Genomic DNA, 18,028 nt, shown 5'->3' on the forward strand with positions numbered 1-18,028 from the left:
TTCCCACAGCATCTCACATCCAAACTCTACCACTGAACTTTTGCTGTTTTTAAATACACTTTTCATTGTATTGTTAAACACCCTGAGGTTTGTTATTATGGTTTGTCTGTGTGAGTGGATAGACAAACATGTTGCAACGTGGAGGAATTCAATTTTCAATTTCCCATGCCTGTAAAGAAGTCTCACATTTCCAGTTTTGCCAGCCTGGTACTCCTCCCTCCCTGTGGCTCAGTTTGGCAAGCAGCAAATGCCACTTCTGTCATCATCGGGATTATACGGAGCTCATTTGGCTTTGATTAGAAAACCATTAAAACACAAACGTGTTGGTGACTGACCTGTGACCTTTCTCATCATGAGACAAGCAAACCCAGTTCCTCACTTTTCCTCTCAGGCTCTCTGGACCCCTCGGGGTCTGGGTCAGGGTTTGGTAGTGTTTGTGCTGTCTTTCTGTCAGACATGCATGATCCACTGCCACTTAGTAAGAGCAGGAAGAAAGGGGGCTGATAAATGGGTTACTTCCGGGCCCAAGGGTTTGTTCATGCAATGCAGTGGATTACGTTACGGCTTGCCAACAAAGACCCAACCTCCTTTCATTTAAGAAACAGTCTGCTGTGAACAGTATTCGGGAGGATCTAAAGTGTCAAGCTGGCAAAGCGAAAGCTTGCAGAAAGCCTTTTAAGTGTGCTAATTAAGTCAGGTCCTCCTTGCAGTCTGTTTGGAAATCATTGTCCAGAATGCAAGATAGTTTTGTGTCAATATTTACTTTTTATTTCCTGCCATTAATGATAAGCCAAGCAAAAACAGAGATTTCTTCTTTGGAAAATAGTAGAACCTCAACCAGACTGGATGAAAACATCAATTTGCAATTCTAGTCACAGATTCTTAGTTGGGTTTAAATCTTGGCTTTGACTAGACCATTCTAACTCACAAATATACTTTGACCTATTCATTCAGAGCCGTTCAAAGGCAAATGCAAATTAAGCAGCTCTTTAGGGCCGCAACACCACTAGGCCCTCAAGCACATCATTTGATTTTGTTTTGTAGTGACAGATTGCACTTTTGGCACATTTTACACACCTGACAAAATTTTCAAATCAAAACATATTAAACTTGCTAATTTGTTTTACTGTGAATTTGGTGTTTATCTGCAGATGTTACTTTCAAATAGTTAAATTAATATGCCACACTTGCATACCCCTCTGTATTTCAATTAGAGTAACTTTACTTGTTTGCTACTCTTGCAAAGTTAGAATCAATAGCCATAATAACGCTGGTATGATGTAAGCTATTTACAAATTACGCTAATAGTAGTAAGTATGTTACACAAATACTGTAGCCTAGGAATGATAAAGTATCTGATTTTAACATGTTGCAATGGTGGGCCCTGAATTAAAATCTGCTTAAGGCCCCAAAAGGCTTTGGCTGGCCCAGTCTACATGCTACATGCTCCCCTCTTTTAAAGAGGGGAGAACAAAAATATCAAACACCCTATGCAGATTTTTGCTCGTGAAATATTTTGGAAATCCTTCATCCTTTTTCTTCTACTTCATAATATACTTCTTTTTGGCCAATCATATAAAAACCCAATAAAATACATCAAGGATTTGTGGTTCTAGCATGACAGGATGTAGAGATGTTCAAGTGGAATGACTACTTTTCCAATGCTCTGTAAGCCTACTGTTAGATGGTCATCATCTTTCTCTGTGGTGCGGTTTCTGTAATTACTTCATCCCTTTGAGGCCAGGGTGTTTGGACATGATCTGGACTTATGACCGGTTGCTTGAGACAAGTAGAGACCAGAGTAGGTGGAGGCTGACGAAGAACAACAATCTGGACACACGGTCCGAGACGCAGCAGATCGTTCAGCTCTTCCAGGGTGGCGCTGACCACCGACATCCCATTCACTTCCACAAGTCTGTGAGGATAAAGTGGTAGGTCATAAATGATGACCAGATATTGAAGAATATATATTTTACAGTAAGCTTGATAATTTATTGCATTCATAGACAAACAGGAATTACATTAGGAAAGATGGCCTGTAGCATTTTATTAGCTTGTAAAAAAACAACAACAAAAGAGTGTTTTCGACTCCCTTGGTTCTTTATTTGTTCTGTAGTCTAGAATCCTTCCATGGCAAAATTGTTTCTAGGAGCAAAAACAACACCACTGAGAGTATGTGAAATTGTGTCTCTAACAGCTTTGTTTCTCTAACAATATACTGACTATAATTCCTTAATTGCTTAAATGCATGACATCTTTTTATCTGCTCATTTTCACTCTCTTCTGCATCCAAGTATTACATTACTCTGTTGCTTGTTTTGGGGCTATTATTCAATGAGTCTCCATAGCTACTGAGCATAAAAAAATGCACCGATGAAAGAAATGAGTTCGTCACTTGCTAGGGGGGATTTGTGAACACACTTTAGTAAACAATCCTAAGTTATCTGCCCAGGATAGTTTTGCTAGTGCTCCTTTCTTACCTGTCCCCCACAACCAGCTGGGAGTTGTCCACCTTCACCACCACCAGTCCTCGGTCGTCTCTGTGGCAGCACATGAAGCCATAATGCCCATCAGGAAGCTGCTTCTCTTGCACGACCATCAGCATGGCTGGAGACTGAGGCGTCACAAGCTGGCTCAAGCTGCCTAAAGCTGAAGTCTGTTTTTGAGCTTTCTCCTGTAATAACATAAAACAAAAACTCAAAGGAAGCAATATTTTTTTTTAAGAACATAAAAGTCTCACTAATGTAGCATTTAGATTTGTCTCACTTGATTCAATGCTTTGTAGAGTCACTTGTATATACAGCTGTTGGTCTGTATCCATGAAGACTACATAGTAAACCCCTGGTATTCACGGAAATTAGGGACCACAAAGCTGAAATAGGTGAGTATTTCAGAAACTCTTAATAGGTTATAGCTGCCTATATTTGCTGTTGAAAAACCAAATGTACCTTGGTGTATATTTGGTGGAAACACAGTGGAAACCGTCTTGGAAGCTAATTTCCACAGTCTTCCTTATCGCCCCTCTTGGGGGTACAACCAATAAGCGTCAAGGAAAATGACAGTTCTAGATTAGCTGCTTTGCAAACACCAGCCAGTAGCATTTCAAGTAGTGTCACAGCCAAGTTTCAGCTTTCTAAGCTGGCTTTTTTTTCAAATATTTTAGATAAGCTCTACAAAATATCCATTAATAGACACGCTTTCGGCAAATAGCTTTGCATTATGTTCCACAGAAAATTTTGTAATTTCTGAACCGGGAATAGTCAACTGTATTTTCTAGCATGAGTTTCGGTCACTCTTAGGTGTGTATTTAATATTTGGAAAATGTGTGGATTCTATACTTTCTGACTGGATATTCATTGGTCAGCAATGATCATGCTAAATATTGTCCAATTCTCCTCATAAGCAGATTTCTTGATGCATTCATTGGCTGCAAAAGTGCAGCATGATTTATCATCATGCTTTTTGTATGTTTTTAAGTTCCTACAGGAAACCTTTCCACACATTCAAAACAAACACTTTCCCAGAGCTTAGATAATGCAGTCATATAACTAATTAATTTTTAATGTCAGTTGAGGTCTCAATGCAAAGCCTCATTCACCATTGGTGATTAATGCACTCTGACTTCTTTTGTTCTCTAAACTGCCTGTCAAACTTGTTATGTGCCACTGAGTTATAAAAATAACCCGGATATCGCCTCCTTTAAAGTTACACACACCACTACAGTACAAGAAAGTTCCCAAGAGATAAATACTGAGTCTGCGTCAAAGTCAGTCGACCACCAAGATATAATGATTAGCTCCAAAAGAGATCACGCCGCAAGAAGCTTGCAGGAATCAGAAATAACTTGTGAGTCTGACCACTGAATTCCAACGGGCCCTTTATCCAGCCTCTTGGCATACTTCTTTCTCCCCCCACATGGCGTGTGAATGCCTTGCAGCAATAGCTGCCGCCTTGCAAGGGTCAGGGGTCAAAGCTAAAGCTTCTCTCTCTCTAGACAAGTGGGCCAGACAGGATATATCAACGGAAACGCAGGCAAAGCCCCTCGACGAAACTCTAATATGTATTTTTTCCCTTCTAGTTTGTTCAGTTCTGGTCATATTTTAAGAACCTGAGGATTTTTTACTTCATATTTTTCTTGTTTATCCGGAACTTTGGATGAAATCCCTGTCTGCCTGAGGCAGACATACGGTACTATTCCACAAAACTAATCCAAAGTAAGTGAGAACATCAGGAATTATTCAGTGAAAATAATGAAATGGTGAGAAATAATCTAACAGGAGTGCAGTTAGATTAAAATTGAAGATGCTCTTTCTGTTGGTTTTTTTTGGGGGGAATTTTCTTTTTGCACGTAGAGGACTTAGGTGCTAGGGAGGGATGAACTAATAATTTTCCAGCTTTCTTCTCTTCCACTGTCCTTCTGAAGTTTTAAAACCATCAAAGCTAAACGGATTATTTAAAGTCACTTCCCTCATTTGATGTTCTCTCCATTCACCCCTTAATCTGTGTCTCTGTTTTCCTCTGCTTTCCCCTTTTCCTCCTTCCCTCTCAGCTGCTTTATTGATGCTCTCCAGTTGCTGGCGATCCTGGTGATTAGACGGCCGATGATGAAATATTTCCTTATTGTTGGAAATTTGGGGCAGCCTACGAGGAGCAAACACTGGGCGGTCTGTTCCTTATTTGAACAGCAGCTCTATCAGTTCCCAGACTGCTCCTTGGCTCTGACCTGCGTGTTAACTCTGATTAGGTCATATGATAAACATTAGTGCTGCTGCTTTTCCCACAAACTCAGCACCTAAAAAAGTGTGGCCTGGGGGCGGCAATGTGACACGGGGCACCTTTCAAAGCTGAAACCGCGTGTGTCCTTTCATGGCATCTCGTTAGGGCTTCACCGACGAGATAAAAGAGCCACGTTAAAAAAGAAGGGGAGCTCCACTGGGGGATAGATGCAGATAGTTTTACACATACTGGCCCATTTCTCCATTTCACTCTCCCAGTATCTTTTGTCACATGCATTCCTTTGTTGGTATGGTCACAGGCTCTCAAATGTCAGTGCTAAACATCCTTTTCTCAGTAAACACTGCAAGTTTGTCTAAATTACTTGCTCTGTCTGCTCGTTCATCGTCTTTTAAACAACTTTTCCTTTTTAAAGTGTGTTCATTCTTGTTGCTCACAAGGGCTGAATTAATTTCCGTGACCAAAAGCTGAAAATGAAACCTGTAAAAATGAGCAAAAGAAAAAGAAATGGTACCTTAGACTTCAAGCAAAAGTTGCTAATTAATAATAATGCATACAGAACTCCAAACTTGGACATCAGTGCATTACATAAAAAAAGTGATGGAAAAGTGTCTAGGAGGAGAGATACTGTCTGGCTGTCACTCACCAGGGGGATGAGTGATCATGTGGACAAAAATTATAAGTCAAAACAATAAATTCCTTGAAACATTCTGGATCAATGCTGCAGTTTCTAAAGTGATTGTGCACGATAAATGTTTATTAGCATAGTCCTAATTTTACTTATGATGTTTTTAGTTGCACTACAATAATGTGCTCACAAACAAAACCTTTGGTTAACTCAACTGTCTGGCTGTTGACTTCCTGGTTTTAGCCATCTCTTGTAGTTATTCCTGTTCTTAGATCCAAAATAAATGTCTAACAATCCAGTTCAGAATATACTTTCAGTAGACACTGCTTTGTTAGGTGAGGAGAAACCATACTCTTTTCTTTATTTTATTTTTTTACTTCTAAAGAGGTTATTGAAGTTTTCTGTATCAATGTCCATTGTGCTCACCGTATTCTGCCTCTGTCAAACTAATAAGCTTCAATTTAACATATCCTCATTATAAAGGTCATTAGTATTAATACCTCTCTGCAGCCATTTAAAGTAAAAGGCTTGAAGGCAGCCATTACATATGCCATCTATAGCAGAGCCTTTCATATTCACTAGGTATGACTCAAAAATTTCATAAATGTGAATTTCAAAATGATCCACTTTGCAAACGAAAGGTTGCTTGTAATTTATTAATATCACAAGCAATTAATATTGCTTGTGATATTAAGCAATATAATATAATATATTCTGATATTATATCACAAGGATTTTCAAGTTTTTTGACACTGAAACACAGTGATTTGTGCTCTTTAATGCAATACTGTGTTATGTCAAATCAGCAAGAGTCTTGATTGGAAGAGTATCTTCTCAAATAACTGTGACCACCTTGTTTTACTGGGCTAATCTGTTTTAAATATCGTCATATACTAATAAATCTTAACATATCACTGCAAGCTGATTTATGCATCATATCTGCAATGTCTGAAAGAAAAAAAAGGCCAGCTAAGAATAGCTCAAAAGCACCATATTCTGCAAAAAAGCACCAAATTTGACTCTATTTCTCTGCTGAAATCATTTTATTATTCCATACCAAACATGCCTCTCCCAGTATCTGCACTTTGTTTTGGTGCACATATCAGTTCTCAGTGTTTATTTTTGGAAATGAAAACATTTTCCGTCTCAGACGATAAAGCTTTCCCACATATCGGTGCAACTGTCATTCACATGCTGTTAAACTCAACTGACTCAACTCCAGCGCTTTTTAAATCTGCAAATTAAACTCTGCAATGATGCAAGCATTCAATGAAAGACACTAATTTTATTTGCTGTACCTTCATGGAGCTTCCTTGCCAGGCATTTAGGAGATGAGTAGCTTGTCGATTGAGATGTACAATGGTAATTTCTTCCTTAAACACTTGGCAGTTCAGCTTAATCTTTTCCAGCAGATGAACCTCCAACTGTCTAAATGAAAAGAGACCACATTTCAGAGACTGTGACAGATATATATACATGTAGTCACATAAAATTAGAAAAATTAGTAGTTACAAGTAACATTTTATACTATGATTAGAGTTTTATGGGAATTTTTGCCAGAGTTGAAAAAGTATAGCAGACAGTTCAGTCTCCATGAAAAATCAGTAAATCTCTGGGCCCACCCATGAAAAACTCTTAATGCAAATTTAATCCAAGTAATGCAGATATCTTGATAAGACCAAACAACTGGTGCACAGAATTGTTAGAGGTAATAAGGTAAGCACAAACAGAAGAAAAATTAAAACTAGAAATGCCTTAACAGATATCCTCACAGGATTTCTCAAAGAGAAAGCTGATTTAAACTCTTTATTTAAGAGTACCAACTGAAATCCAAATTTCCCCTTGTTTGTTTTTCAAAATATAACAACATTGCAGTGACTTTGAGGTGTCTTATAGTAGGGAATTTGCAACAGTCCTCCGGTGCCCCTGTTTTGCAACTTTTTAATGTACTGTTGCTACAACACACCTGAATCATCTCCTTGGCATGTCAGCAAGTTTTGCAAACACCTGGTCATTAGCCATTCATTTTATTCCTAGTCTGTTGGAACAAGAATACATTCGAAGGTTGCAGATTCGAGGACTGGAGTAGCAGACCCCTGCTTTAGAGCACAGGTTTTCTACTCTAGTCCTTTAGAGCTGGTGTCCTCCCAGCGTTAGATACATTTCTGCTTGCAGCGCTGGTTTTAAAGCTCCAACTATTTCCTCAGCATGCCATAAAGTTCTGCAGCAACCTCCTAATGAGCCACTTTTTAATACAGGTGTTGGACCATGGGAAAAAATTTACTCACCCTTGAGCACTGATTTTAGACACTGCTATAGAGGAATGATGATATAAAGCAAAGTCTCTCTGGTACTCTCAACCATTGTAAGAAGCTAGCTGGGTTTTTTTAATGACTTGACTATCTCTTGTGATGTAAATGATAAAAGGTGAAGAGTGTAAATGTTCCACCTCGTTTGTTAAAATTAAAGGTGTTATTCCCTGACTGTAACATTTTAAAGTGTGAAGTGTCATCACTTGAGGACGGAAGAGTCCAATCTCTCTCCATTGTGAGGTTAGACCACCTCCACAAAGACGCTTCACCTACTTGCTTTTATGAGCAGCTGAGTTGTTAATGCAGTCTCTGAGGATCTGCAGCCTCTGCCTCTTCTCCTCCAGTTGGCTGTTTACCATCTCCAGTCTCTGTTTCAGCTCATCAGAACTCAGCCTGTCCACATTCACTTCTGGGTCCATGTTCTTTATCTCTGAGCAAAACGCTACCAGGCCATGGTGAAGCTCCTGGACCTTGGGGAGTCAAAGGGGTAAAATTAATTATAATTCTTACTATGAATTGAAGAGGGGTGTTTGACTTTTATAACAGACCTGAAGGATGACATTCTGCAGGGATTCCACCTGCTGGTTTAGCTCCCGGATCCTCTCCTCTTTACCTGGTTGGTTCACCTGGGCATTTTTGTTGATGTTGTCTTTTTCACCGTTCACATTCTGATTAGGTTCTGATGCAAAATTAATTTGTTTTTCCTATTATGTAAAATCAAGCAGAATGTTTGTTGCTAGCTTGCACACTGTAAAATCTGTGAACATTGTGTCAAAGTTCAGTACCGCTTTACACAGATGCAGCTCCAGCTGCCCCTTCTCTAATGGTGTCTTCAATAAAGTTCCTATCTGCTGATCCAGGGACAGCTCCTCAAGGGCATCTGAGGAAATTAAACACAAAATTATATTAATTCCCGCTTCATATAATACCTCTGAATTGCTATTGCAAACTATATGGAGATATTGCTGATTATCTGAGCACCTTGCTTCTCTTTCAGTGTGAATAGAGTCTTATTGTCCATCAATCCAAGCATTTTCATGCATGAATCCATGATTTTTCCCACTGTTGTTTCCTTTGGAGTCCTGAGATGGACTATCCGTTCTGATGCTGCAACATTTGCATTGAAATTAAGTCATTTAAGACACATTAAAAATACTTTTTAAAATGTACCTAAAAAGCTCAAATCTACACAGAAGACATTAACATACAGGGTCTTCCAAAGTATTCACACCCCTATAACTTTTTAACATTTGGTGACATTACAAGCAAACTGTGATTTTGTGGAATTTTATGAACTATAACAGCACAAAGTAGTGTGAGTAATTATGACGTAAAAGAAATTGACAATCAAATTGAACACATGGTTTACTATATTTTTCTCAGTCAGACATCTGGAAAGTGTGGTGCTCATCTTTTTCCAGTTTCTCAGGCAAGTCTTATGTGTAGATTTGCACATGTGGAGACCTCTTGACAAAATAGCTCAAGTTAAGTCACTTTATGTGGTGCAAGTCTTCCTACATATTCTCATTAGGATTTGAACCTGGACTTTGACTGGTCCATTCTATTACAACTCTGACAATAGAGTTGCAATAGAACTGTATTGATAAGAAAAGTTTTTTTTGTCCTTCTTCATTTCTATTCACCTTCCCATCAAACTCAACCAGTTACCTTTCTTTATATATGAGAAATCATCCCCATATTATGTTGCCATTATTCTGATGCTCTGCTATTTCCAAAGTACTGGGTATTTAAGGTTATCCACAACTTTATTCCTGATCTTTCTGGTGTCACTTGGTTTTCATGATGCTGTTTGTTCTTTAATGTTTATTAACGAGGTTTTTACAAAACATAACTGCATTAATACTGAGATTTAATTAATTTCAGGCGGAGTAGCAATTCTGTAATTGGATGATGTCTGATGGCAGTTGGCTGCATCATCCATCCATCCATCCATCTATCCATCCATCTTCTTCCGCTTATCCGGGGTCGGGTCGTGGGGTAGCAGCTTCAGAAGGGAGGCCCAGACTTCCCTCTCCCCAGCTACTTCTTCCAGCTCCTCCGGGGGAATCCCAAGGCGTTCCCAGGCCAGCCGAGAGACATAGTCCCTCCAGCGTGTCCTGGGTCTTCCCCGGGGCCTCCTCCCGTTGGGACGTGCCTGGAACACCTCACCAGGGAGGAGTCCAGGGGGCATCCTGACCAGATGCCCGAGCCACCTCAACTGGCCCCTCTTGACGTGAAGGAGCATCGGCTCTACTCTGAGTCCCTCCCTGATGACTGAGCTTCTCACCCTATCTCTAAGGGAGAGCCCAGACACCCCACGGAGAAAACCCATTTCAGCTCCTTGTATCCGCTATCTCGTTATTTCGGTCATGACCCAAAGCTCATGACCATAGATGAGGGTGGGAACGTAGATCAACCAGTAAATCGACAGCTTCGCTTTTTGGCTCAACTCTCTTTTCACCACGACGGACGGACCTGCTTGACGGCAGATGCTGTGCCAATCCGCCTGTCGATCTGCATCATATTATTTAAAAATAATGCACTTCTTTTATTAAATCAAAAATAAATTAATTAAAAAGTGAATTAAATACTTTGAAGACTGTCATCTGTCAAGATGGGGAAGAGGCAAGGGGTAGTAATACTTTGTAAGCTATTAATTGTCTCTGCTTCAGGGAATAAGTGATAATTTACTAGTTAAGTTTGTGTGACTGTGTTGACTCACCGTTAATTGTGATCTCTATCATCTGAGAACTCCTTGATGCCATGAAGTTTTGGCTCCTGTTCCTGTTGTCGAGCAAAATCATGAGAATACAAACAACACTTGCTTTTTCCTGTGCATGTTATTGGCAGTACTTCAGGGAACAGCACCGGCAGAAACTAATTAAAATATCTGCAACAGGTCCAAAGTAGGTTTCTCTCTTTTGTACTCTGTAGCTTGTAGTGATAGAATGTAGCAGAGGTATCAGGCTGAAGGCGTCGGATACCGATGTTATCACACATAATGTTTTACCTTTAATAACCCAGTAGCTACAGACCCGCTGCAGGTGTTTTTATTATTATTATTTTATGTGCAAGGTTTAAAGAGTATATGCCCTTTACCTGAACTTAAAAGAACGCCGATTCATACTCAGGCAGCTTATATGGGGAGAGGATGTGGACCTGCTCATGGATGCCAAATCTGTAGTGAACGTTTCTATCTTACTTGGCTCTAAAGTCTCTGGGTAGAAACAAACATCAAGAAGACATTTATTTATTTTATTTTGTCAAGTCTAAATACTTATTTACATTTTAAAGCCCGGATGTCCCAGTCAAGGCATTTTTTAATGGTTAGCATCATACTCCCTCACTAAACTTAACTCCCAGTTGTGGGAGTAATGCCTGTATTTTTATGTCAGCCAACCACAGTGTTATCAAAGGAATTGTAATGACTGTGTGTTGCACAACCCAATTACATGGTTTGCAAAACTTAATAATGGGTCATGCAGATTGCTGCAAGTTTTCTCTAATAATTTTAAAGGATGTTCACAGTGATAGAGAGACTGCATTGGATGCTGTGCTTGGTGGCCTGCTCTTTGGAGTATGCAAAGCAGTTGAACCATCTGCCATTAACGGTTCATCAACAATTAAGGTGCATTAAGTAAAATCAACTTTTGAGTTTGATTGTGCTGTACAATGGTACTGTGTGCCTGGAAAATACATCATGCCACGGCTAAGAGAAGGAAAATCCTTTTTTTCTAAGTTCATTCAGAATTAACTGGAATGTTTCACGGTGGATCATCAACAAGTCATATCAGAGCAAACTGTAAAGCAGGGAGGCTAACCTACTCCATATGAAAACTGCCAGGAGGAACAAAATGTTTTAGGGTAATTATGTGTTACTTCAAGAAAATGTATGGAAGTGACTGTAATAGATTTAAGGTGGTATCCATAAACAGCTAATCTGATTAGTATATAGAAAGAAACGCTTGACTGGGACATTCCTATTGAGGTTAAATATACCAGGCAAAGAGTCAAGAGTCTGAGTGATGGTGCTGGGAGGGTGGAGAGCATTATAGATAGCCGATAGTAATTGCTCTTTGTCCTCCAGTGAGCTGATGTGGAGGATGTCCAGTGTGTTGGCATCTACTGAGGCTATGTCTGATCCACATAGTTTAGCTTCTAAGAGTGAAAAGAGAAGACACCATAAACAAACATGTATGCAGAAGCTTTATTTTTAATATAAGAAAAACAAAATAGATTTCTCTAAAAGGCAATTATTCATCTCTGCATCTATTAATATTAAGAAAACATCAAGTTCTATCTAAAATTTTAATGATGTTCAATAAATTGGTTTTATAATTACTTAATGTGACATAAAGATTAGAAATATAATTTGCTGCATACCAAAGAAAAGCTATGAGATGAGTCAAAATATGATGTTTTACCTCTGATTAAAGGGAGACATTTTTGCAGTCCAATACTGGTAAACCACTGGCAGACTTCTTCTATGCTCAGCTCACTGAGAGATTTGGCCTCTTGCTTGCATAAATCCTGAGAGGGAGACGATGCATACATACATTCTGCAGCACATAGCAACAGTGTCATGCAATGGAAACCCTATTTTATAAACATAATGTTGCAAAACACTGAGTATATATATGCCATAATTGCTTACCTACGCATATAATAAAACTGACTCTGGCAGTTTCTAAGATCTCTAAAACGAAACATTAATAATTTATGTATTACTTCACGTTTGCGTGTCATTTGCTGATGTGTAGGGCAATGATCTTTTGTAAACATTTCTAAGGCAAACGTTCATGCAGAATGAAAAAGAAAGTTTTCTAAAACATCATCATTGCTTCATGTTAATTATGTTGTCTTTAACCTTAGATTAATTAATGGCTGTTTTGTTTTTGTTTTTTGTTTATTTGACAAAGGAATAGATGGTGCTCACTTTCACTGTTGCTATTTAAATTCTGGCAACACTTCCAAACAAAACTTGGTAAAATTCCAGAACTATCAATGTTTGCGTCACCGTCTTTTTGGAAATGGGTATGACTGAGTTGGATATGGCCGTTAAGACATGTTGCTGCTCGTAAACATATTTGAGTCATTGTAAAGAGCTTCAACAGCCTGAAGAACTAAAACAACGGTTTTGAGAGTTGTTTATGTATTTATTTATTTTGCTGATTGGCTTAAAAGAAGCCTTGCTTTTACCTGGAAATGTTTTCAACTATCATGGTGACTGATTTTAAATGAACTGATAGTTTGTTCTAGTGATGCTTTCATAAATCATGGTAAATAATACTATATCCACATTTTTGCCAACATTTGTCATGTAGTAAAAATTTGTGGTAGTGTAGTTACAGTTCTAGTCAGACATTAATTTACATTATTTAAGGATTTTAATCATTTATTTGAGCTGTCCATTTTCCCGGGTAGGAAGATTATTTTTTAAACACATTATTTTTTTCCACACTGTGTCAAATTATACATCCTGGCTCAAATATATTCCATACACTTCCTCTAATATTTAGATAAATATCCTTTGGTAAGTTACATAAAACCACAAACCGTTCGTAGCTATCAACAGCATATTGGGATATATCTGACTGGATGTTTGATCACTCTTCCTATATTTGTTGGGTTTTTGGCTTTCAACCCCCTTTTAAGCATATCCCATCAATTCTCCATTGGATTGAGGTTGTAGCAATTCCAGAAGCTCAGTCTTAACTTGTTTTATTTATCCCAACACTGGATTTGGTGTATTTGGTGTGTTAGAGTTTCCAGTTCTGTCAAAGCTTCAGCAACCTGACACAAACTCTCAATCTCAGGAGAAAGGAAATTAATTAGGCTTTCCCAGAACAACACAAGAGCCACCCTTTTCACCCAGTCGATTCTGTACTGAAAAGTACAGAAACACCAGGATTACAAGAGAACATGCTGACCCTAACCCTGCAGTGCGACACTTTGAAGATTGCCTGAAATGTTCAGTTTTCCACATCAACGAAACCACATCTTTCCCAAAGAGGTTTTATTGACACAAAATGTCTTAAGATTACACTATTAACTTACTTCTCTGTAAATCCACAGAAAATAAAGTGGACAATAATAACACCCAACTAACGTCATAACTGATTTTTACATGGATGAACTCATCTTAACTAACTTCCTCTAGATGGAAAAATGTATGGATTGGGTTTAAAGACTAGATCCATGTTGACTAAGATGAATCAAACCTTCTACCAAATCTGAAAAGAATGGTGGCCAAATACCCAGACAAAATTATGTCTAAAGCTTGTTGAGAACCAAAAGAAACATGTTTTTATTTTCTGGTGAAGCCAGTTCTAGTTTTCAAAACCTATGGAAAATGTGTCTTGCATTATAAGTCAACTGTAAAAAATAAAAGAAAATGTTAAAATTTATTCAAAAACCCAAAATTATTATGATGGGAATGTTGATAATGATTGGTTTAAACTGTGTATTTGTGTAAATAACTCACACAAAACCGGTGTTGTAACCACACAAAACGTAGCCTTGATAACAGCAATTTAGCTGGATGTGAGTTTCTTTTTTGAACTAATTGTCTCAGTTTACCCCAAAATTGTGAAAGACACAAGGATCCTTGTTTGGAAAATTTAAATACCAAGAATAAATTCCTGAGACTTTTTGCACATTCGTTGTTTTGCCATAAGACCAGGAGAGATAGGGAAATCTAAACAGAGAATATTCAGCAAGCAACATCAGTAAACTGTGTGATGATGCTATACTATTTAGGCCCCACTTTGCTTCTTTCGCGTACCTTGTTAGCGAAGTTTCCATTCTTATCCGCTGAATGAGGCTCATATGAAGCTGGACAGACACAACAAAAATTATGCTAGAAGGATAGTATTTAAGTTACCCGTTTGCTGGAGAAACAGCATTATGTGCCATAGCTATCCATAATGTGCACCCAAACTCACCAACGGTTATGCGCCTTTGCTGAAGCAATCCTTTTCTTTCCTTGCACAGATCTGTGGTCTGTGTTGATGTATGGAAAGCAGAAGTCTGAACTGTTTCTCCGAGACTGCAGGAACGTGTTAATGGTCGCTGTAATTAGATAACAGTCCTATATCTAATCAACTCAAAGTCATCAAATATTATTTCAACACATTATCATATGCCAGTAATAATTATTTACCAAACTTTCACCGTACTACAACTCAGCTACAGATAGTTTCTAAAATGCAATATACACACAAGAGGAGAGGAGCTAGGAGTAGTCATACCCTATGGAAGGTAAAGGCCTCCATTCGGGCTGTGTGAGGAAGCTGGTCAAGATCTTTCTTCAGCATGTCAGGACGGATAAGATCTCTGTTGCTCAAGTCATCTTAATAGAAGAAAACAATTCAAATTGTTAAACAAAGAGAGAAAGCTTTAGATTTAGCAGACTCTAATGCTGAACAGTGCCTTGCAAATGGATTACGGTAATATCTTTTGAAATTTTTCACATTTCATCATGTCAAAACTACAAACTTGAATGGATATTATTGATATTTTGTTTAATAGACATGGAAAAAGTGGTGAATTATTATGAAGGGCAAGGGATAGAAATTTTTACAAAAAAAAAAAAACTGAAAAGCACTTATCTAATACCCCTTTTTGATCAGTCACTTTTAAAAGTTAACACCCAAAAAGCAAAGTACATCATTTTAACTTTAGGAAGCTATATACCTGCCTGCAATAAATGGTGCAATAAATGGTGCAGTTTTTGAGGGTTGTTTCTTTTGGTAAAATAACTGAAATTGGTTACATTATTTAGTAGTTGGGTTAAAATTGGAATGTATGTAATATTTCTTTGAAAAAAAGTATGTGGTCTGTAACCTAAATAGAAAGAAATATTTCAACAAAAATTATTCTTTGCACTATTGGTGAAAATTCCCAAAACAAACAACTTTTTCTCAGGTGATCATTTCCAAACATTGCTCAATTCTTTAGTATGTTTTGGCCAAAACCCACAGGGGAGAGTCTAAAAAGTCATTTGTGGCTATCACTCAAAAACTGCTGTTCACTTCCAATCTGAAAGAGTCTGAGCTAATCTGCAAAGAAGACCAGGCAAATAAAATATTCAAAATTGGTAGGGGAAACCAAACATGCAAAAGCTGCAATTCATAAAAACCCATGAATCACAGTGCTTTGAGTTTGTAACTACTTGGGGCTTTGTGCTGATCTAAAGTCTCAATAAAATAACTTGAAGTTTGTGGAGATAATGCAATAAAATGTGAATAAGTTCAAGGGTATGAATACTTTTCCAATGTGCTGTAGATTGAGTTTCTGAGCAACCAGCCAAACACAAGCCTGTCTGTCTGGTGGATGACATGCTTCTCTGACAGCCCAAATTCTTTCCCACAGGCAGCCCTTTTTCTTACATTTCCCAAATATCACTTGGTCATTTATTTTGTCCAATCATAACAAGCAAGACGAATGAGGCTGGAAACATGACATCAAGCTAAGCCCTGACTTTTTCATGCCACACATGGTAGAAATAGCGATGTGACTGTGACACCCTAAACTTCAATAAATTTCAAGGTTAAAGGATTAAGATGAAAAAGCAGTTGTCTTTTTGAATAGGCTAGCCAAGAAAAACATGAGCATCATCATATGAGCACTTTTTTTTCCCATTTCAGCTTGCTGTTTCTGAAAAGCTGGTTTGACATGGATAGGGGTTGAAACGAAGGCAGAGGCAGATAAGACAGTGTAATTGGTTTATGTGTGTCAGCACTGGAATCTTGTCTGGGTCCTAGAGGAGCAGAAAAGCACAAAAAGGAGGGCCGTTTAGCTAGCAGTCTCGTCATCACCTGGCTCTGAGAGTATATGGCCTGCAGCTAAGCAGAAGCAGAAAATTGTGTATGGCAAGCCCCTATCTTATCGAGGCCAGGCTGAAAGAACTGATGAGTGTTGGCTACATCTGAAGACACATGGGAGTACCTTCATATCGCTGACCTCACGACTTTTACTGTGTGCCTTTGATATTCTGAAAAAATCACTTTGTCTCCCTCAATGACTTTTGTTGACTTGCACCAGCTTCTTAATTGGTCTGGACTTTGACTAGACCATGAGTATATAACACCTCCTTTAGAATTACCACCTCTTCTCTCATACATACATGACTTTTGATGCCTTTGTTTACTGTCTTAATACAAGACAAGTCTTTTCAGACTCTTGTCTCCCTATCAGCTACAACCAGCTTCCCTGCTGAAGTATATCAGCACCACAAAATGATGCTCCCCCCACCTTGTTTTGCTATTGGGGTAGTGTTTTCAGGGTGATGTCCAACATCAGTTTTGCAAAATATGCTGTGCTGTGGATGTCAGCCAGTAGTTTATGACAAAAAAAGTATGGAAATGAACACTTTTCTGTACTCAGGCATGTTAAAATTCAGGCTAGACATAATCCATTAGTCTGAGATGCATGACTATCAGGGACAGCAAAACCATGAGTAAGCCTGCCTGCTAAGACAGGTTAGCATAGACAGATCCTAAGCATCCTACACTTTGCCTATGACACATTGTGACACACAGACAGACACAAGATTAACAACAAAGCAAAGCTTTAGAGTCATGACATTTCAGCACATTTGTGTAATGGATAGGGAAAAGTGATGCTTATCATTTGTACCATTGGTTTGAAAGGAAAGTCTGCTTTTTGAGAGAAGACGGAGGGAGGAGCGCATGCTGAGTCACAGCAACCCAAAACCTGGGAACAGGCTGAACAACCACACTTGGGGAATATGTGCACAATGGCTAAAAAGAGACTCCAACAAAGGGGAACTTCTGCAACTCCCATGTGAGGCGTTCTAGGTACTGTAGCCATGTCACATAATGAGAGCTATTTCAGTTGAATGGGGAACCAAGATCAAACTGGAAAGGTAGCACTTGAGTCTGAACAGCTGGAAGAAGAAACACTTGGTCTGGATCTGGATGACATTTACCTCTCACCTCAACTATTCCTTAATGAAAACAAAAAGACAGAATACAAGGACCAGGGAAAGACTTACCCAAGTTATGTTGAGTAAATGATAGAAATTTTTTTTCTCTGTTGCTTCCCCCTGTGACAAAATGAGAAGAAAACAGAAAACAATGTTTTTGCTGTCATAGCTTTTCAAATAGACGCAAAATTAAACAGGCATGAAAAAGAATTTGGTTGATAAGGTACTAAGCAGTTGTAGGAAATTTTAGGATATATATAAAGAACCAGCACCATTATGCTGGTGTCCAAGCTCATAGTTGCATGCTTATTTTGACCCAGTCATTTTGTAAACTCTATACAGAAAGGCACTCCAGTCTACCCCTGATATTTGCAGAAACTTATATTATGAAGGACATCAACTGTT

The 18,028-nt window shown here is 38.5% G+C and overlaps 1 protein-coding gene across 1 annotated transcript; it reads right to left on the bottom strand.

The window, feature by feature from the left end:
- Positions 1 to 781: 781 nt before the first annotated feature.
- LOC122842557 lies at positions 782 to 17,751 on the bottom strand. The gene is made up of 15 exons (XM_044136540.1): positions 17,693 to 17,751; positions 14,925 to 15,025; positions 14,619 to 14,745; positions 14,459 to 14,508; positions 12,099 to 12,204; positions 11,674 to 11,832; positions 10,774 to 10,891; positions 10,397 to 10,458; positions 8,656 to 8,781; positions 8,460 to 8,554; positions 8,223 to 8,378; positions 7,948 to 8,144; positions 6,661 to 6,790; positions 2,481 to 2,674; positions 782 to 1,915 (listed from the first exon to the last, which is right to left on the bottom strand). Exons 2-15 carry the CDS (start codon positions 14,988 to 14,990, stop codon positions 1,681 to 1,683), a joined length of 1,821 nt encoding a protein of 606 aa, XP_043992475.1. The 5' UTR covers positions 14,991 to 15,025; positions 17,693 to 17,751; the 3' UTR covers positions 782 to 1,680.
- Between the last annotated feature and the right edge of the window lie 277 nt (positions 17,752 to 18,028).

This window comes from Gambusia affinis, linkage group LG13, assembly GCF_019740435.1.
Source record: "Gambusia affinis linkage group LG13, SWU_Gaff_1.0, whole genome shotgun sequence".
NCBI classification, from domain to species: domain Eukaryota; kingdom Metazoa; phylum Chordata; class Actinopteri; order Cyprinodontiformes; family Poeciliidae; genus Gambusia; species Gambusia affinis.

Excerpts from the sequence above, each read along its gene's own strand:
- LOC122842557 (XM_044136540.1), bottom strand. The coding sequence starts at position 14,990 with ATGCTGAAGAAAGATCTTGACCAGCTTCCTCACACAGCCCGAATGGAG. Across the intron at positions 14,746-14,924 it reads AGGCCTTTACCTTCCATAGG|CGACCATTAACACGTTCCTG; the intron begins GTATGACTACTC and ends ATCTAATTACAG. Across the intron at positions 1,916-2,480 it reads CAGCTGGTTGTGGGGGACAG|ACTTGTGGAAGTGAATGGGA; the intron begins GTAAGAAAGGAG and ends TTATCCTCACAG.